At 36.3% G+C, this 20,679-nt stretch overlaps 3 protein-coding genes across 3 annotated transcripts; 2 read left to right on the top strand and 1 right to left on the bottom strand.

The window, feature by feature from the left end:
* The first annotated feature begins 1,330 nt into the window (after positions 1 to 1,330).
* Positions 1,331 to 1,879, top strand: LOC149394802 (uncharacterized). The gene has a single exon (XM_089615365.1). It carries the CDS (start codon positions 1,331 to 1,333, stop codon positions 1,877 to 1,879), a length of 549 nt encoding a protein of 182 aa, XP_089471491.1.
* Positions 1,880 to 6,478: 4,599 nt separating this feature from the next.
* Positions 6,479 to 12,450, top strand: GALAK (galacturonic acid kinase). Its single transcript, XM_089615485.1, has 14 exons — positions 6,479 to 6,681; positions 6,818 to 6,931; positions 7,020 to 7,091; positions 7,729 to 7,772; positions 7,979 to 8,132; positions 8,426 to 8,491; positions 8,797 to 8,876; positions 9,149 to 9,248; positions 9,862 to 10,016; positions 10,159 to 10,199; positions 10,533 to 10,561; positions 10,659 to 10,728; positions 10,866 to 10,955; positions 11,914 to 12,450. The coding sequence occupies exons 1-14, from the start codon at positions 6,646 to 6,648 to the stop codon at positions 12,156 to 12,158; spliced, it is 1,296 nt and encodes a 431-aa protein (XP_089471611.1). The 5' UTR covers positions 6,479 to 6,645; the 3' UTR covers positions 12,159 to 12,450.
* A 309-nt stretch (positions 12,451 to 12,759) lies between these two features.
* LOC149394800 (cation transporter HKT1;3-like) lies at positions 12,760 to 20,130 on the bottom strand. The gene is made up of 3 exons (XM_089615363.1): positions 19,049 to 20,130; positions 14,121 to 14,348; positions 12,760 to 12,955 (listed from the first exon to the last, which is right to left on the bottom strand). Exons 1-3 carry the CDS (start codon positions 20,128 to 20,130, stop codon positions 12,760 to 12,762), a joined length of 1,506 nt encoding a protein of 501 aa, XP_089471489.1.
* Positions 20,131 to 20,679: the final 549 nt, after the last annotated feature.

Genomic DNA, 20,679 nt, shown 5'->3' with positions numbered 1-20,679 from the left:
GGGGATCGGAGGCTAGGAAGTGTGATGGGTCGCGCCAGTCTTCGAGTTGGGGCTCGATTTCGAGGTCGGTGGCGCCACCGGTGGCGGCAGAGGTTTCAGCGACTGAAGGTTTGGGAGGTGGGAAAATGGCAAAATCGCGGCGGCCAGGCCGGCAGAGGGGCCCCTCGAATTCCCACTGCAATCATGTTGCCTCGGGAAGAGGAGAAGATCTTGGGAGTCAGAATCCTTTTATTCCTGACAACCCATCTTCAGCCAATCCCCTTTCAATGAAGCAAACTTCTGGGGAACCCAATGCCAGGGTGTTAATGAAGGGTATAACGGCTGGAGGAGTTAATTCTGCTAAGTACTCGAGAGTTGCTAGCGTGGGTATGGAAATGCGGGACCCACCTTCTACCCAGTCTGATAGAGGTTTGGGCCTGGGGAAACTGCCTTTCTCTCCGGGCCTGGGCTTTTCGGGCCTCTCCCCACTCAACGATAATGGGTCGGTCCCCCTCCAGGTGACTAATAAAAATGGGTTTTCCTATACCCGGGACCAGCCTTTGAAGATCTCCAGGAAGAAGAAGGCCTCGACTTCATCTGTGGGCCTCGATCCGGAGTCGTCCCCCCAGGGTGATCTTGGTCCTGAGGTTGTGGAACCGTTCCCGACGCCAGAGGGCTCTGTACATGGGGGCGCGCCGCCGGGTTCCGTCGATGGGTCCTCGCCGCCGGGCTCTAAGAAGATGGCGATGGACGTGAGTTCTCCACCCACAGAGGCGATGGCTGATGCTGTTGGATTGCTGGGGCTGACTACGCCGGGTTCTGTCAACCCATTTACGGCTCTTCGCGTGAAGGGCGACATCACCAATTGGAAAAAGATGGCACGCGAGGAGGTGAAGCTGGGGGGAGAGAGGAGTGAGGAAGGTCAGGGTGTTTGTTTTCCGAAGCTGAGGCTGGCTGGCCGGGTCTCGAGTCCGTCGATCTCCGAAGAAGCTTTAGTCTTCTCGGCTTCTGGTTCTGGTTCTCCACAAGACAGAAAGAGGAGTGCTAAAAAAAAAAAGAAGAATGTCCTCTCTGAAGTGCTGACCATCGATAGGCCCAAACCGGGTTCGAAACGGAAGTCGCTGCCGGGATTCGGAGTGGAGTCGCTGGAGAAGCTTGCTAGACGGAGTGTCTCTGATAGTGAGGCCGGCCAAATCCCTGCTCATGTGGACGTTGTGAAGCCCCCACAGGAGAATTCCGTCATCGCTTCATACCTCAACTTGTCTTCGTCTGTTTCCCCGACGCTGGATTCGGGTGGAGATTCCCTTTTTTCTGAAGCGGCGCCCCTCGGAGTGGAGGGCCGCCGAGAGCAATGATTGGCGTTTTTTGGAACGTCCAGGGGCTTGGTAGCCCCCGAACGAGAAGAGCACTTCGGTCTCATTCGCTGCTTCATAACCTTGACCTGGTCTTCTTATCCGAAACCAAGATGCGTAGTGGGGCTGCGGAGAAATTGCGAGTGTTCTTGGGGTTTGATGGTTGCTTTTCGGTGGATTGTATGGGACGGAGTGGAGGACTCATTGTTTTGTGGAAATATTCGGTTGGTTTTGAGGTGCGATCTTTTTCCAGATATCACGTTGAGGGGCTGGTGACGGAAGAGGACGGTCGGAAGTGGGTCTTTTTAGGCTTATATGGGGATCCAGTTGCGGGTCAAAGGAAGAACTCTTGGGAGCTCGTCAGGAGAGTGAAACCGTCGCCGGAGATACCGTGGCTTGTCGGAGGTGATTTGAACGAGGTGGCGTGGAACTCGGAGCTCAATGGGGACAGATCCAGGGGTCCGGGTTTGCTTGAGGACTTCAGAAGAATGATGGAGGACTGTGACCAAATTTTATTGGTGGTCGCCAAATTTTCGGCAATGTTATGATATGCTACGAGGCGATCCATACCATGAACCGAGGGAGATTTGGGAATGGTTCGTGTGCGACTTTAAAGATTGATATGGCTAAGGCCTACGACAGGGTGGAGTGGCATTTCCTTAAGGCAATGATGCTTAAACTGGGATATGATGCTCGTTGGGTGGAGAAGATTATGCGCTGCGTGACTTCGATGGGTTTTTCTTTCAATATTAACGGTGAAGTTCGTGTTAGTGTGATTCCAGGTAGGGGGCTACGGCAGAGGGATCCGCTATCTCCCTTTCTCTTCCTCTTCTGCTCCGAGGGTCTGTCGTGTCTCCTCCAGACTCGGGAAAGACAGGATCTTATTAGAGGAGTCCGTTTCGGCTGGGGGGATCTATACATCTCCCATCTCTTTTCTGCGGACGACAACATCATCTTCTGTAATGCAACGAAAGAGGAGTGCGAGAATGTGGCGCGCTGTTTGTTGGCTTACTCGAAAGCCTCGGGTCAGGTGGTCAATTTTGCTAAGTTGGATGTGTGCTTCGGGTCGGGTGTTGACGAGGCAGTCGGGAAGGATCTCGCTGACATCCTTCAGGTGTCCGTCACCGAGTGCCACCATCGTTACTTGAGCCTTCCTACGGCCGTGGGCAGAGCTAAGAAGGATGTTTTTGCGTTTGTGCGGGAACGTGTCTGGGAGAAGATTAAGGCGTGGCGAGGTCTCTACTTTTCGATTGCGGGGAAAGAGGTGCTTATTAAGGCGGTCTTGCAGGCGATCCCTTCCTATGTTGCTAGTTGTTTCCGCATTCCTCAGGGCCTTGTGGATGATATCCATAGGGCTATGACGAGCTTCTGGTGGGGTGATCAAGGTAGTCAGAGGGAAATTTACTGGTGTAAATGGACAGAGCTCTCAGTCAACAAAGCTAACGGTGGCCTCAGTTTCCGTGATATTGGTAAGTTCAACCAGGCCCTCCTCGCGAAAAATGTGTGGTGTCTCCTGCGGAACCCAGATAGTCTCGTTGGGCGTGTCTTTCGAGAAAGTTATTTCCCGACCAGTGGCATCCTTGTCGCTCCGTGTAGATCCTCTGGATCCTTTCTCTGGAAGAGCCTCTGCTGGGGAAGGGAGGTGATATGTTGGGGGTCGCGATGGAGAATCGGGGACGGTGAGTCGGTTTCTGTGATTTGTGATAAGTGGATTCCTTGCCCTCCTACCTTTGTTTTTTCAGGTGAACCTCACATCCCGGTGGATATGCGTGTCTCAGAGCTCATGAGTGACTCCGGGGTGTGGAATGTGTCTCTGATCGATTCCATGTTCTCCCCGGAGGATGCCGATTTCATCTTAAGTATCCCCTTGAGCCGTGGAGGGGGTCCGGATATCCTTCGTTGGCACTATACGAAAAACGGTGATTACTCGGTCAAAAGCGGATATAGGGTTGCGATGGACTCCTTTTCTCCTTTGGTTAGCACATCCGGCCCCTCTGGAAATATCGAGTGGTGGAACATCCTCTGGGGACTCAAGCTCCCACCCAAGGTCAAGAGCTTCGTTTGGAAATTGTGTCGTGGGTGGATTCCGGTTCGTGCTATTCTGGCCAAACAGAAGATCGTCACCGAGACTGTGTGCCCCATTTGCTCGTCTCATGAGGAATCTATCTACCATGCTTTTTGGGGTTGCCAGTGGGCCTGGAAAGTGTGGAAAATCGGGGGTTTCAGAGATCTTCTTCCCTTATTTCGTGAAGGTGACACAATCGGGCTGCTCCTTGAAGTTTCTAAGGCCCTTAAGGTATGTAACTTTGAACTTTTTATTTCTATACTATGGGAACTCTGGAACCACAGGAACAATATATGTGCCGGGAAGAAAAGATGGAATCCGACTGATCTTGTGGAGTGGACGAATGGCTTTGTTAAGGAGTTCCACGCGGCTTCAGGCAAGCTCAGGGGGGCTGACCTCTCGAACCCGACTCGGAAATGGAGACCTCCCTGCGAGGGAACCATAGCTATCTCGATTGATGCGGCGGTTCGCCCTCATGACCGCAGATTTGGGGTTGGATGCATTGCACGGGACTCTTTAGGGGTGTTTCTCGAATCGGAAATTGTTACTCGCCACCAAGGTCTCTCGCCCCAACTTTCGGAAGCCTCGGCTATTCTTCACGGTATGATTTTTGTTGTGGATGCAGGTTGGAGAAATGTGTTGATTCAATCCGATTGTCTTGAGGTGGTGACGACCATTCGGCATGGTACTTCACCGACCTCGGAGCTCGGCACGATTTTGGATGATATTTTCTTGCTTAGGCCTAATTTTTCCAATATTGATTTTGTTTTTCATTCACGAGATTGTAATAAGGCTGCCCATAAACTTGCTAGTTTTGCTTTAAATTTTGATTCGGCCGGTGGTTTGGCTCGGTTCCCCCATGTGTTTATGAGGAGGTAGAGCACGATCGATGTGGTATTAGTCCTTGATTGTAACCACGGTTTTCCTCTGCTATATGTGAGGGCATTAATGAATTTATTCCCGTGGTACCGCCCACGGTTTCTAAAAAAATATGAGAATACCAAAAGTCTGAGTCTAAAATATCGTTTACTTCTGAAAAAAAAAATGAAATTTACGATTTTTTTTTTGGTTGGCTTCTTTCACTATCTGTTCTTTGTTGTTGAAAGTGATAGCCAACACTTAAGAAAAATAGACGTTATTTCTCTTCATTCATTTCTTTTTAATGCCTCCTTTCTCTAAAAGAGTATAAAGTTGTTTGGAATCGTTTCTGTAACTCGGATAAATTTATTATTTTGTTTGAAGGCAGCTATGCTGCAGTGGGGATTGAACCCACGACCTCCACACAGGAGGTGGTGTGGAATTACCACTAGGCTATCATAGGTACCACTGTAACTCGGATAAAATTGATTTAACATTACTTTGACCTCTATTGATTGTAAGATGTAATTTTTATTTTTATCTTTATTTTTTATTCAACACCTACTTCTTCATATTTGGGTACAAGAGAAATTGATACTTTTGGGGTAAGAAAAAGAAAAAAATATATTTTACTTACATGGAAATGGAAGTGTTCTTCTGATTTCGTATTTTTTGTTTGCATCAATTCATACAATTTATTTATTTTAATTTTGAAGCGGTCAGAGATTAAATAAAAGGAGAAATTTCATTAATTAGACCTAAAAAATAATAAAATATCAATATTAAATCTCATATTTCAAAAATATCTAAAAATAGACTTTTATTCCTATTTCGGACAAAAATACCTTTATAACCATCGTGACATACAAATGGCGTACGATGCCGTACAATGTCATACGATACGTACGATGTCATGCGATGTCATATGATGTTGTATGATTAGAAGGATATTTTTGTCCGAAATAAAGATAAAAGTTCATTTTTAAAGTTTAATCTTGATATTTTGTTAATTTTTAGGTTAGATAGAAAAGACTGATATTAAATGGAGAGAGCCAGGATTTAAATACCGGGGGAACCGGACGGGAACCGGTCCGGTTCCCCCTTTTTGGATTTCCCCGGCACCGGAACCACCAAAACCGGAAGTTTCCGGTGGTTCCGGGGGAGCTCGCCCAAAACCGTCGCGACCCACACCAAAACTTCCCACTTCCCGACCGGATCCCGCCGACCCGCCTAGTTCCCGACGCAACGAAGACCATTTCTGCCCAGATCCTGCCGGTCTCTCTCGCTCCCGCTCGATCTTATTCTTCTTCTTCTTCTTCTTTTCTTTTCCTTTTCTTCGGTCTGCTTTTCTTTCCTTTCCACGTGGGTTTTTTTTTTTTTTTTTTTTTTTTTTCTTTCTTTTGGCTGATGCATTTAATTTTATACGGCCATGAAGACTTAATGGCAAAGTAAGTAACTAATGTAGATAAGTGATGAGTTGGCAATCTCAACTTTATCCTATTAATTACAATTCAACCCCTTATTCCTTATTTTCTTTTAAATGGGTCCTGAAAATTATTACAACTAACTCCTCCTCATATAATTATTTAATTAAAAATATTTCCTCGGAAATACTTTATTAATTGAGATAACTCGATAATTCCTTCACTCCTTCCGAGATTTCTCATTACCTTAATATATTTAAATTACTCGATAAACTCATTGGACCATAATTCTCCTGAGAGACGGAAAAATATAACGAGGAATTTACTTCACTAACTTCCTTCCGGATTCATTTCACGTTGAAATTAGTTAGGTCGTTAAAATAAATTTTCACTTTCACAATCTTTCTTACATTCGTGAAAATATTCTAAAACATTGTACATTATTTTTAATTTTATGAATTTTATCCTACGTACTTTGTAATTTGTATGTTTTCTGTATATTTCTTTTCTGAATTCCCCTCGGTAAATACAGTATTTGACGGTATTCCTCTACGGTAACGGTAAGTTCAACGGTACCGGTTTCCTTTTTTTTTTCTCGCTTCCCCCGGTATTCCTTTACGGTACGGGGGGTTACCAGTAAATTCGAAAGCTCGGAACGGTAACGGTAACGGTATTTCGATCCTTGGGAGAGAGACGCAATTATTTTCTAAAGAAATAAAATAAAATAATTTTGGTGATGTGTAAAGTGATAACAGTTGTTCTATTATAAAATGGATCGTGAGATTATGCCTACTGTATTATTTCGTGCTAAATAGCACTTCTCGATCGATTATATATGTTTTGGATATGGATATAGATTTGTTCCTGTCACACTAAACATAACCGTATCGATTTCATTTAATCAACCGAAACCGATTCTAAGCCATTTTTACAGAGCCAAATCTAGCTCGGCATTCTAAATCAAGCGATGACGAATGTGGTATCTTGGCCTTCTATATCAGAGGTAGTAACTCTTCAAATCTACCATTCCTTCGCCGATCCTGATTCGCAACTGTTCATTGATTTCCGAGTAATGCCGTAAAGGTGTTTGATGATATGTCTCTATGCAACATTGTAATTCCCGTGATCGATATTTGCAGTTGAATGAGGTTCGAGAGATAGTTTCGACAATGGCCGGGAGAGGCGTTGAAGACGTTCGAATCGTTGCGTCTCCGTATCGAATCTGTCCATTAGGAGCTCATATTGATCACCAGGTTGATTTTTTATGAACAAAAAACAATCATGATCGTTGTTTTTGTTTATGAACTTCCAGGTTAATAAATTTGTTATTAAAATTTGCAGGGTGGAACAGTTTCTGCGATGACGATTAATAAGGGAATACTTCTCGGATTCATTCCTTCGGGAAACCGCAATGTAAGTCGTTTGTTGGGTATTACTCTATAATCAACCGTTTAATCATGAAATTTTAGAGAGAGGTTAGTTAGAGTCTTGAATTTGGTAGGTTGGGTGATCTATATTTGGCTTTCGCTCGAGAGTTTATGTAATAACAAACTTTAGACATGACTATGGCATTTTCTGGAAGGGAATTTTGTAATTCGGATAGTGATGGTTATTGTAGAATCAGAGGAAAAAAAAAGCTAGCGATCAATCTTGAGTTTCCACTGACTTAAAACGCCTTTAATGGAGATCATAACTTCAAAGGTGTTGGGGATGGTGGATTTTTTCATGATAAAGAAACAAAACCTATGTTGATAAAGATCATCAACACAAGAGGAAGAAAAAAGAGAAGAAAATAAATATATAAAAAGTTAGAGTAAGAAATGATAAAAAAATTAGAAAATAAACAGCGCTCATGTAATCACTGAGGAGAACTGTATCAGAGAAAAATGTTTGAACTCGCTGCAAAGAGAAGATAACACGAGAACAGCTCTCATCAAGACGCAGAGATAATTATTTGTTTCTTTTATATTTTCCAAGTTTGAAGTAATGATCTGAAATCATATATCCCCTCTATGTTTTCGTGTTGCCTATAACTGAAATTGTTTTGTAGGTTGTATTACGGTGCGGACAGTTCGAAGGAGAAGTAAGACTAAGGTGTGGGATCTTTATCAAAACATTCAAGCTTTCAATCTCAAGAACAGTCATATCTTAGCACAGAACAATTGGGATCAAAGCGAATCAAGTGTACTCTTGCTGGATTAAAATTTGTGCTAAAATGTGCCGCGAACTTTTTCTCTGCATAATGCATGATATCATTATCTTAATATCAGTTTCTCATGGTCCCATTCATTTCAATGTAGCGTTGATGAACCGCAATACCCTAGAGATGGTGTTACAGGCAATAATAAGATTGATTCAAACGCTTCGCTCAAACTGCAAGAAGAATGTGATTGGGGAAATTATGTAAGAGGAGCACTTTTTGCGCTACAGAGCAAAGGGAATCGCTTATCACAGGTGATATATATATATATATATATATATATATATATATATATATATATATAGCTGTTACTGCAATATTGTCACTCTCACTATTTATTTCAAGGCTTGATTGAAGTTAGCACTAACACTCGCTTGTGAATATACGTGCCAAGTTAAAAGCAGAATCTATGTAAATTACTTTAAAAAATAAAAATTCAAATTTGTGTTGCTAACATTCTGTCTGTTGATATATTTAATTTATGCGACGTAATACTGTGGTTTGTAATATATTATTATTGTTGATAGAGTATAAATTGTTGTTGCAGGGTTTCACCGGGTACATATGTGGTTCTGAGGGTCTAGATTCTTCTGGCCTTAGTTCTTCTGCTGCTGTAAGATGCTTGAATTGTAAATAATAAAAAAATGTTGATGATTAAAAAAGGAGTTACATTGTTAAGTTTCTAACAAAAAAAAAAAAAAAAAAAACCCAAGCTACGAACAAACATTTATATATGTTTTTGTACACAATTAACTTTTTTAAAGTAGTTTCCAAGAATTTCTCATCCTTTGAACTTTTTTAAGTTAAAGTACATTGCAATAAAGTATTTCTTATGAAGATGATACTAGATAAAAGAAGATATAGCTTATTTTCCTTCACAGCGGATATTCTGTCTTCATAGTAAAGGTGGTTTTGCAGGTGGGGGTAGCGTATCTATTGGCTTTTGAAACCGCAAATGATCTAATGGTGTCTCCTGTGGAAAATGTCGAGTATGATCGGTAAGTTCTATAAATCGAACATGATAATCAAGTATAAATATTTGAATTAACAACAATCATAAATTGGTTGTGTATGACAATACTAGAGTAGAATCAAGAATAATAGTCACTGGAGTAATTTACATATGAAGTATTGAAGTATATAGTTGCTTGCGCAGAGAAAGTTACTGGCAAAACATAGATGTCGATAATATCATTGAGGTTTTTGCACTTTGTTAATATAATATGTACTTTATAATTCATCTTCATATTCATGTAGTACCATTGCGTAGGTTGATTGAAAATGATTACTTGGGTCTGAAAAATGGCATATTGGATCAGTCTGCTATACTACTTTCAAGCTATGGCTGTCTTTTGAGTATGAACTGCAAGGTATTCACAATTTATATACATATACATAGATAGATGTATTTATATGCAATAAATATATGCCACTATAAGGAAATATTGGAACTAATTTGTACACCCCTCATCCCCTTTTTCCTTTTCTGTCATCAGTATTGGACTGACTCTTGAAATTCATGTACCTTTGCTACGCTTTAGTATGATTGTGTGGTTCTCGCAGGTTTCAAGGATAAATCAGTAACTATCTTATATTATTAATTTTAGCGAAAATCTAGCTGTTTATTTTTTCTTTATTATTCTAGTTGGTCCACCGGAAGAACTCCACAATTTTAAAGAAGAAAACTCGGGTTAATTACTTGGTAGGTCCCACATGAGGTATCAAGCCCCAGACCACATGGGAGCAAACCCATAGGCCTACTATTTTATAAGTAAAATAATACATAGCCGCTTAATTTTAAACTGGAAACTCATAACAAAATAGTTTCTTAGACAGTTAATTGATATAAAAGAGAGTGAAACCATGGTGTTGCCTTAATGCTTTACTAAGCTAAAGTATACATGCGGTACTATTGGAATTTTCCCTGTGTTTATGTGGGATACTTTTTTCTTCTGAGTCATAATTGGATTTTTCCTTGCATAGACTAAAGAACATAAACTTATACACCCTCCTCTGGAAATGCAAAAATCATACAAAATATTGCTGGCGTTCTCGGGGTTGAAGCAAGCTTTGACTAAAAATCCTGGTTATAACTGTCGCGTTTCAGAGTGCCGTGAAGCTGCGAGAATCCTTTTAAGGTATGTGTGTGTGTGTGTGTGTGTGTGTGTGTGTTTACGTTAGAACTAGAACCCGAATGAATTTCTTTCTGGCTTTGTGGTCTCTTTTCTATAGAGAATCGATATCCTTATCTAACGTGCCATTATTATTTATTGTTCACAGCGCTTCTGGAATGGGAAAAGAAGATGCGGTCTTATCAGATGGTAAGTAAACTTTTGAGGAGAAGCAAAACTGTGGATTGACATAGAGGCTGTTGAGGTTATGATAATTTATGTAAATGCTAATTCTTTGAGTTCCTATAAGCGTTCTATACCAAAAGATATGAATCCGGCCAATAAAAACTTCGAAAAAAACTACCTGAAGCCGGTATCAAGAGGATGCAAATCATACTTTACTGGCTTAAAAGTTTAATGGCATTTTAGAAAATGGACTCTACAGTTGCAGTTTACAGCAAAAAAAAAAAAAAAAGATACATAATTTTCATCATCAACAGTGTATTTTTTTACTTCGCGTTTTTTTGTTTGTTCCTGAAACAGTTGAACCAGAAGACTATGACAAGCACAAGGTAAAAATTGGAGTGCTTTTGATGTAAAATGTATACGAGTCAAGCTAGCTATCTCCCTGTATCTCTGCCTGCTTGATCATTTTGTTTGTGATGACAGAGCAAATTAGAACCTAATTTGGCTAAAAGGGCAGAGCATTACTTCACAGAAAATTTGCGGGTCAACAAAGGTTTTTTATTTTATTTTATTATTATTTTATTTTTTATTCAATCTTTAATTTACACGATGTTATGAGCTCTCAAACATGTCGACTTTCCATTAATCTATTCTATACCATTTTCACTCACATAAGATTCTGAACATCAGGAATTGAAGCTTGGGCTTCAGGAAATTTGGAAGAGTTTGGAGAGCTTATGACAGCCTCTGGTCTAAGTTCTATTCAGAACTATGAGTGTGGTATGTCTTTGTTTTTTCTCATGTTGCTTTTATACTTCAAGGCTTGTTCATGTGATTCATATTTTCACCTAGCATCAGAAAGCTTTAATGAAGCAACCGTTTTCGAAGAAGGTCCAGCATATCTTAAAGAAAAATTATACAAAATAGCCATTTGAAACTAACTGATTAGCAAACTAGCGAAAATTTTATGTTAGTAGCAAACTAGCTAAAATTACACTGCCCAAATTTTTTTTTTTCATTGTCAATAAAATATTTGACCTCTGTGTATGCAAGTAATTTATCAGGTAAATTTTTTTATTGACATGTTCAAATTATTATTATTATTATTTTTTTTACCGGTACTTGCACATTTTTGTAGATTTTGATTATTTCACTTATTTTAGACAACATTGACTATTTTGCAATTCGTTCATTTTAATTGGCTATTTAACTAGAACAAGTAACTCAAATTTGAGGAAATAAAAGGCTTTTTAGTGCGAATTATCCCTGAAGTACTACGTGAGTGACCTTTTGGTCCCTAACCTAATTTTTATACTGTATTATGAAATTCAATAATTTAATAACCTTAAAACATATTTATAAATTAAAGTAACTAGTCAATGAAACAAATTTTACTGTAAAGTTCAAAATTGTTAACTTTTATTTAGCATTCATAGTGTTAGAATATAATATAACTAGTTTCTTTTAAAAAAAACAAGAAGTTACTTGAGTTGGAAAATATGTTAAATAAGTAGTTTTGGTGATAGATTTTAATTAACACGTGTTTAATAACTATATGCAAAAGACTACTTCAAGGCCATTTTGCAAAAAAAAAAAAAAAAGGATTTTTTTAGGGACTAATGGCAATGAATAGCCATGTCGTTTTTATTTTCGAATAGAAATTTCTTTACTTGAAAGCGTATGGCGTGGTATCAAAGAACCGACTCGGGGCTCATAATTTGAATTGCGACATCATTAGGATCGGAACCGCTGATCCAACTGTACCAAATACTTGTGAGGACTCGTGGCATATTCGGAGCCCGGTTTAGTGGCGCCGGGTTTCGAGGGTGCTGCGTCGCTTTGGTGGACCCCGACTGTGGATCCGAAGCAGTGTCTTTTGTGCGAAGAGAGTATCGGAATCTCCAACCCGAGCTTGCAAACCAGCTGAGCAATGATACTTCGGTGCTAATTTGCGAAGCCGGTGATTGTGCCCGAGTCATATGATGGATGATATCCAAGCTATCAAGGGCCTAGAATTCGGCTTGAATTTTTTACCATTCATTTTATTTGTTTGGGACCAGAGAAATGTATATGATCTGGAATTTTGTGACTAATTTTTTTTTTCAGCTCAAAATGAGGGTTTAAGGGTCCCCAGTGTTTCCATACACAAATTCTGATGCTCCGATTGAACTCGGTTGGTGTATTCAGATGCTCAAAATTTATTGTCCTCTTTGATACCACGTTCTCTAACGGTCAACTTTAGTATTATAAAAGGAAATTCCAGTATCAGCCTAATAAAAAGATATATTTTTTTTAATCTTTTGTAATTTTGGTTAAAATTAATCTACAATCAATTTTCTTATAATAACCTGAAGTTGTACCCTTCTGGTGGGTTAGTGTTTATTTTGTAGTATTGAGAGTGAAGCTATTATTTTTTTCTAGTGGGTTGTACCCTTCTAGTAAATATTTTGCAGGACTTTTTAAAAAGAAATTCATTTGGGTGTATTTTCAAATCATCAAGGAGCGCGAGATACAAAACATATGAAAATTGATGTATTATATTACACAAACATGCATATGGTTTATATAGAGTTTAATTATCAAACTAAAACTGCCAAGCTTTGCCTCCTTTCGAATTGAATTTCTTGAGTCTACCAAAAAGCATGACAATGATTAAGAGGAGTTTTCCAGTGGAAGTACACTTCCCAGAAAGGCCAAAAAACTTGTCCGTACAATCAGCTTCTTGGTTCAGCCTTCTTTCACAGCTATAGCCAGTTGAGAAGCCAACGTTGCCGTAGGCACTGCAAATTATAACCACAACAAATCTTAAATTGTTTCCAAATAATTCAAACGCTCAATTCAATCCAAAGCTCGTTTGACAAACTTATTCTAGTTAAATATTTGATCATATATGAGTAATTAAGTTATTTTGACAAGATACCTGCATATGATAATTGCGATTTAATAATTCTTAAATTAAAATTAAAATAACAAGAATTTGTTAGCTCAAGGTTTCATTTTATTAAAAAAAATAAAATAAATAATTAGTTAATTTAATTTACTTCGAGTTGGTGGTCTATTTTTTTTAATTAAATGAAACTTGAATTACTTTTTAAAAAGATGTTGAACTACTGAAATATTGGTTTAATTGCCCCTTATACTAAGCTTGATATTTCTCAATTAAATGTACTGAAAAAGTGAGAATAAGATAATAAAATTGTCTTATTACTAAAATAGAGTTCTTACGAAAATAATTTTATTCTTTCTGAAATTTATCCCAACCATCAATTATTATTTATTTGTATTTTTAACTCAAACGGCTATCATGGTTCGGAAAATGAATATGAATAAAATGTCTTATGACTAAAATAGGGTTCTTACTAAATTATCAATATAAATCTGACCCTTATCACTTCAATGACAAGCTAAAGCGTGTTGAAAGTTGATGCTGTGTGGATCATTTTTCATGCTCTAAAGGACACATCTCTATACATCTATGATTATTTTGTGACAATGTTGTTACAAAATATACTCAGTTTTGTGACAACATTGTTAAAAAGTGATTATCCACGAGTTTTTATTTATTTATTTTTTTATTGTATATATAGAAAAAAAGTTTGCCCAAATTTACTCATACATAAACCATTTCCCAACTTTAAACTACCTCATATTCAAAGTCACACTTCCAAACTAAAAAAAAGATCTGATTTTTATTTGTGATGATTTATAACTCAAATGACTATCATGATTTGAGAATATGATAAAAGTGTCTTAGCACTAAAGCAGGGTTCTCACAAAAATACTTTTATTCTTTCTGAAAATTATTCCAACAATCAATTATACCTTTTAAAAAAAAAAAAAAAAAAAAAAACTCATATGACTATATCATGGTTCGAAAAATGAATATGATTGAAAAGTCTCATCACTAAAATAGGGTTCTTACTTGATTATCAATAGAAAACCAACCTTATCACTTCAATGACGACTTTAAACACGTTGAAGTTCAGTGGGTCATTTTTCATGCTCTCTCTCTCCGATATGCAAATGAGAACTACAAAGATGGCTAAATACGAGAGGTTTGACAATGCAACACAGTCTATGATATTGATCCTTCTAGAAGCTCCGTTTGTTGTAGAAGCCTTCTCTTGATCCTTGATAAATATTGGTAGAAAAGAAGTATACGGTGGGAGATACCTGTCACAGAGCTAAAATTAAAAACTTCTATATAAGTTTTACTTTGGTGGCCGTAAATTTATTAAGAGCATCTCCATCCTAATGTTTCTTAAACTCTAAAATAAAATATAATTTGAATCTCCAATCCCAATGCTGAAGGGAATACAATACAATTACTTATACGCTAAAATAGGATTTCAATCACAGCAAATATTATTGTTTTATCTTCAACCCAATACTCATTTATAATAATAAAAAAAATTAGGTAATTAAATAACTAGAACGTTTAAGGTTGATATATAGCCAACGTTTCGTAAATCTTAGATAAATAGCCATAAAGATGACGTGGCATTTCTGGTTTACCCTTTCATTGAAATAAAAAGATCGGGTATTTATGTCAATTTACACATGTAAATATATGAACATGACTATTTATCTAAAATTTACGAAACGTTGACTATATAGCAGTGTGAAACTGTAAATATTATTATATACCAAATGAACCCTAAAAAAATATTCTATTTCTCTACTATCAATAACTTCTTATTTGTTACATTATAATATATATATATATATATATATATATATATATATAGCTTGTATCTTTTCTATGTAATCATGTTATATAATTTCTAAATGTTTTGCATAAATCTAAAATGGTCGTTTGACTCTCGTATTAATATGAACATTTTTTATTTTATAAAAAATAAATACATATCACATATAACATTAAAATAGTTTGTACACAAATAACAAAAGTGAAATACATTATACTCTAATTAAAATTGTACATTTCTAATATTTTTAAACATATTTTCAATAATATTTATGGATGGGAACTGTACATTCCTGAATACTAGAAAGTTATTTGTGTCTATATCATATAGTTTGCATTTAATTTCATTCGTAATGCATTATCTTTAGCAGTTTATTTTTGGATTTTTATTTATATATATATATATATATATATATATATATGTATGTCATGTAATTTATTTTCTAATTTGCATGCAATGGGGTTTTAGTGTAATGACTCCTTATCATATATAGAAATTTCATTTTGTACCAAACTAGAATAATATGAAATAGTTATGTATATGATAATGTGATAAATTAATATAACTACACATAAAATATTAAAATGCTATAAGTTTCGAGATTGTTTTGAAATTAGTTAAACTAATATAGTATTATTATAATTACACTCTACAACGGAGTGAAATGAATAGTAAAACTCCAAATTTGGAGTTTTTCAATTCATTCACTCCATAAATAGAGTGAGAAATGGAGTTGATCGGAGCAAATCCAACTTTACTTTGTCACACTCTACTCTAAAATGTAGTGGATTAGAAATACTCTAAGAGATTTATAACTTATTAACCCTTTTAAACAATTAATATTAGGTTTTTATTTTAACCACCGGTTCAGATTAAAAAAAAAAAAAACTAGCCACGACGCTGACATTTCCATCTTTACATCGATAACAAATCTCATTTTGTCCGTATGCATTATTAACACGTTTTTAATGTTTTCAAAATCGAATTTTTCAGTAAATTTAATTAATATTAAGTTTTGTGATTTGTTTCCATTTTTAAAGAGAGTAATTAGTTACATTATTTCCTTAATGATCTCCATATATTCAATACACTTTATTTTTTATTAATTCGTCTCTCTCTCAATTTTGACTTTTGTTCTTTGAAACCTGTTGTTCTTCGTCATTGTAAAATATATATTAACAACTGCTAAGATATATAATAACAATAATAGCCCGTTAATACATATTATCACATGTTCTATTATCACTTATTTACTATGTTACTAGGCGAAGATATTCATTCGGATGTAGATTTATTCTTTTTTTTTTCTCTATATTTTTGGGTTGATTTGGTCGAGGAAAAAAAAATTGTGGACGCCACAGGAGAGTACGGAGTTGATAATCTTTTTAATACCTATTATCGTTGGTATTATTTATCAGTACCAATCTAGGAATAGTAGTATAGATAATCAGTCGTATGTATGCAGTTTTATTCTTCTTCTTTTTTTTTTTTTTTTTTTTTGGTGTTGATTTCGTTGAGAAAAAGAACTGTGAACGTTAGAAGCCATTAATAGTTAATACCAATCATCACAAGTTCGTTTTCTTTTTCTTTTTCTGTGTTTGTGTTAATTCGGCCAATTTTGATTAGACATATATATATATATATATATTAATATATAATTATATAAGTATGTATGTGTGTTCTGAAGTGTGGTAATTGTTTTATCATACTAAAATCAACAGTATCAATGCAGTTATGGTATTGAATTTTGCATCTTTATCAATCAACAATATCTATGCAGTTAGCAACTTATAAACAAGTCATATAATTGATTTGGCATTTCTACATTTGCTAAGTTTGAAACCATCACTTATTAGAAGAACAAGGCCGGGTTTACGAAGTCGATAGTTTTAAATTATATATTTGTTTGTTTTAAATGCGGTGCTAGATATTTTTCAAGAAATTTGAATATCGTAAAATTACCATTATTTACTGTAGTTAATTGTTACTGTTAAATAAATGCGAATGTGATCTCTTTTCAATAAAAAAAATTAAAAAAATGCATATAACTCACAACCTAAATAATATATTTAAATTAATTTGGTAACATTGCCAAAGTATCAGCCATACATTTAATTTGATACGATAAAAAACTGTACTTGTGATATGTAATTTATTAGGTACTTACAATTCAATTAAAGCATGATGCAACGAAAATGTAACATTATACATTGTTGTAAAAAAAAGAAAGTATATAAGTATAATTTTAAAAAAATATTAAATATTTTCACCGCCATCAACTCTAAAAAAAAATTAATCTTTTATTTAATTTTTAAAATGTACACACGTATCCTAAATATACACACCTATACATACATGATATAGATATTATTGTACTCAATCTAACATCTTATTTACTTGGAAGTGCAACACACAGATGGAAAACCAACACCATTTTGTAATGCGGTGTGACGATATAAACTTTTCTTTATATATATATATATATATATATATGTATATATTTATGCTTCTTACTTTTCAAACACGGGTTGACATTGTAATAAAACTTTTTTTTGTTTTTTTTATAAAGTAATAAAACTTCTTTATGATATGTTTTTATTTTAATTTGTACAGAAATTTACTTTATGAGATGTTAGATTAGATAGAAAATAAATATACGTCAATGAAACAACAAAAAAAATGTGGGTTTACCCATAGCCGGATTAGTTGCGACTAGTCGTAGCTATTCAACCACGGAAAATGAAGATACAACCGCGCGAGTAGTTGCGGCTATTACGAATTTCACCATTTCATTTATTGGTACCACTCATATAATTGAGGATAAACTATATAGTCGTGACAATGTCACGGCTGATCAGTGTATAGCGGTCCGAAACAACGATCTATACTTAAATCAAATAGCCTGACTCGATTTCTTACTCCTCTCTCTCTCTTAAATTTTATTTTTCCGTATCCTTCTTTGACGCCATCTTCGAGGAGACTCCGATGCCATCTCTCATTCTCTATCTATATCTCTTCTCTCTCTCTCTCTCTTCATCTCTCTCTCTCTCTCTCTCTCTCTCTCTCTCTTCCCCTTTCCACCCACCCGAGCCACCGCTACCACCCAACCTAACGCAGCCTTCACCCCATTCATCCAACAAAAATTTCTTTCTCTCTCTCTCTCCTAGTTATTGGACCACTTCTCATGGTTTGATGACTATGATCCAATGAATAGAGCACGTACAGATAAAATGTCTGGAGTTAGTGCATATATGTGGCTAAACAATGGTTTGAGGATGATCCGTCCATACTTGTGACTCAAGGGAGACAAATCTTATCGATGAAAACAAGAGACAAATCTCTTACATTGCAACAGGAAGCGGCGCGATAAATAGGACCGGTCGATTCGGATCAGGTACTCAGTTTCAGATAGCTGTATTTACTTATATAATAGTATAATTCTTGGTTTATTATTATATATTTTGTATGTACTTTAGATTTTATATTTGAACATCTTATACATTAATATAGAATGAATGAAAAAATATATCACCATTATTCGAATTTGAATTTAGAAATATTGAAATATATAAATGTATTAATCTATGAATAAAAAATTAATTTATAAATATATATGACCGCGACTATACCCGCCATAAAGAGGGAAAATCTCCTGCCAAATTGCGAGGGTTATTGTAGCCGCGACAATAGTTGTGGTTGATTCTTAAAAACAACAAGACTACAGTCGCAACATGTTTCACGGTTAAATCTGTTTCAACTGTGAATTTACGGGTTACAACCGTGACTAATGTTGCGACTGAAGTTGGTAGTTGTTGTAGTGTAAACAGTAACATGTTAGCTTTGAAAAAAAGTTAATATCTAGTCTTAGAATTTGAAATCCTTCAGCTAGTATATATAATTAACTTGGTTAGTAAATATTAATGAATTTCTATAAAATTGAAGAAAAATATTTAGAGATCTAACATAATATTTAAGATATTGACTGTTTTTCTAATTGCCTAGATTTATTATCAGCTTATATATATTGTTTGTAACTTCATCCTTTGTCATGTTTTTTCTATAGCATGACTTTCTTATAGAGTTTATTTAAATTGGAGTAATATGAAGCAATATTCAGGTAAAAATAGCAAGGAAATAAATCGAAAAAATATAGAAGAAGCTTACATCATGACGACAAAGAGCACCAAGATAGCCGGAGAGATCAAAGAGATGTCAAAGGTCGATTCCCCGGAATGTCTTGTATTAACAACCTGAAACAAGGAAGCCACAATTTTTTGGTACAAAGACAAACCATTCATGGCCTCGGAATTCCATTCCATTACACAGAACAACACGAGCTGCGCCGTGATGAACGCGGTCCCGGTTAGGGCAAGTAGACACACACGAACCCCGGGCAACAAGTGATCATAATTGACCTCATTGCAACTCTTTACCAAGTACACAAATTCTACCCTCCTTGTTATTTTTCCCAATGCGAAGATTGTGGCGTAGAGGAAAACCGGGTAAAGCGTGTTCCCTAGAAGGATTTGAGTGATTAGAAGCAACAAAAGACCCGAGTTTTGCTTGAACACGATCATGTTCTCGTTTGTAGGAATAAACCCACAGTTAGAGAATATCGTGACGAATGAAAATGTTTCTAGCTCAATGCCTTTGGCCCCAAGAACACGCCTTGACGAGGAAACCCTACTAGTATAAGAGAAGACCAAGGTGGAACAAACTATGTGGACCACCAATAGATACCCTAAAACCACATACCCTAAAACCCTAACCGACTTTAGCTTTAGAAAATGCTTTTCTACGTTCAAACTCCGTTCCCCTGTGGAGATATTGGGTTCCGTTTCTGATCCGGAAACTTTAATTAGGGTTCGGAGTCGGATAATTTGGAATTGGATTCCGAGGAAAGAAGTGAAAACCTCGCCACCCATGAGCATCAAGATTGTGAGGGCTATGAGCTGAAAGTTGGAGAAAGATTCAACTTCCACGGTGGACAAACTCGAGACCGTGGCTGCGGAGACGGAAGTGAAAAACAAGTCCAACGTGGATAGCTTGGTCGTAACCCTAGCCTTGGAGAGGCAGAGAGTCACGTGGCCAATGATAGATAGGGCTAAGAAATAACCAAGGTTGATCAAGAAAGGATTAGTGCTGAAGAGCAAGCGGTGAGATGTTTTGGTGATGAGACGATAAGTACTGTTGCATGGATTTTTCCTAGTACTATAGGAAGCAAAACAGTTGGTTATTATCTTCATGATTTTTTTTTCTCTCGAGTAATTAGAAGCCTTTTGGTGTACTATAGTTTGTGGTGATAAATTGCAGGTTTATATAGGTAGAAAAGACTAATCATTACTAGTAAGGGTGACCAATAGGAGTACTTATTGATAGTTTGGTTTATGGCCACGTGTGTAAAATACATTTTGATAGCACATAGCGTTCTAAATGGATTAATAACTTTATATGATATGTAACGTATCCACATTGTTTTTAACGCATATTGGACATGTCTAATAGTCTATTGTTCCAATATGTGTATAAAGATTACGTTAAAAAAAGCGAAGAAGACAAAAAACATTAATTAGAACTCTGGCGTACGTCTAGCAGCTCTAGCTATATAATGGAGATTGGATAACCTATGATCTCTACCAAATTTGGCATTTTTCGAGGTAAATTTGAAAATAAATTTTTGAGAAAATATGACTAATATGACTAAATTTTAAATAAAAATGCCATATAAACTTAAATTTTAACTTTTCCACTTTTCAAGTTTTGCAACAAATTCGGGGATTTTTATAAAATTTCAA

This window comes from Urtica dioica, chromosome 5 (assembly GCF_054948205.1).
Source record: "Urtica dioica subsp. dioica isolate 48M chromosome 5, U.dioica_male_clone48M_v1_H2, whole genome shotgun sequence".
In the NCBI taxonomy this organism is placed as follows: domain Eukaryota; kingdom Viridiplantae; phylum Streptophyta; class Magnoliopsida; order Rosales; family Urticaceae; genus Urtica; species Urtica dioica.
This window is presented reverse-complemented; position numbering and strand designations above follow the sequence as displayed.

Bases quoted from the DNA above. Each gene is read 5' to 3' on its own strand.
- LOC149394800 (XM_089615363.1), bottom strand. From the start codon at position 20,130: ATGAAGATAATAACCAACTGTTTTGCTTCCTATAGTACTAGGAAAAAT. The intron at 14,349-19,048 runs GTAAGCTTCTTC...GCTCTGTGACAG, and splicing joins GTGCTCTTTGTCGTCATGAT to GTATCTCCCACCGTATACTT. The intron at 12,956-14,120 runs GTTGGTTTTCTA...TATAATTTGCAG, and splicing joins GTCGTCATTGAAGTGATAAG to TGCCTACGGCAACGTTGGCT.
- LOC149394802 (XM_089615365.1), top strand. From the start codon at position 1,331: ATGATTGGCGTTTTTTGGAACGTCCAGGGGCTTGGTAGCCCCCGAACG.
- GALAK (XM_089615485.1), top strand. From the start codon at position 6,646: ATGACGAATGTGGTATCTTGGCCTTCTATATCAGAG. The intron at 6,682-6,817 runs GTAGTAACTCTT...CGATATTTGCAG, and splicing joins CTTGGCCTTCTATATCAGAG to TTGAATGAGGTTCGAGAGAT. The intron at 6,932-7,019 runs GTTGATTTTTTA...TAAAATTTGCAG, and splicing joins GAGCTCATATTGATCACCAG to GGTGGAACAGTTTCTGCGAT.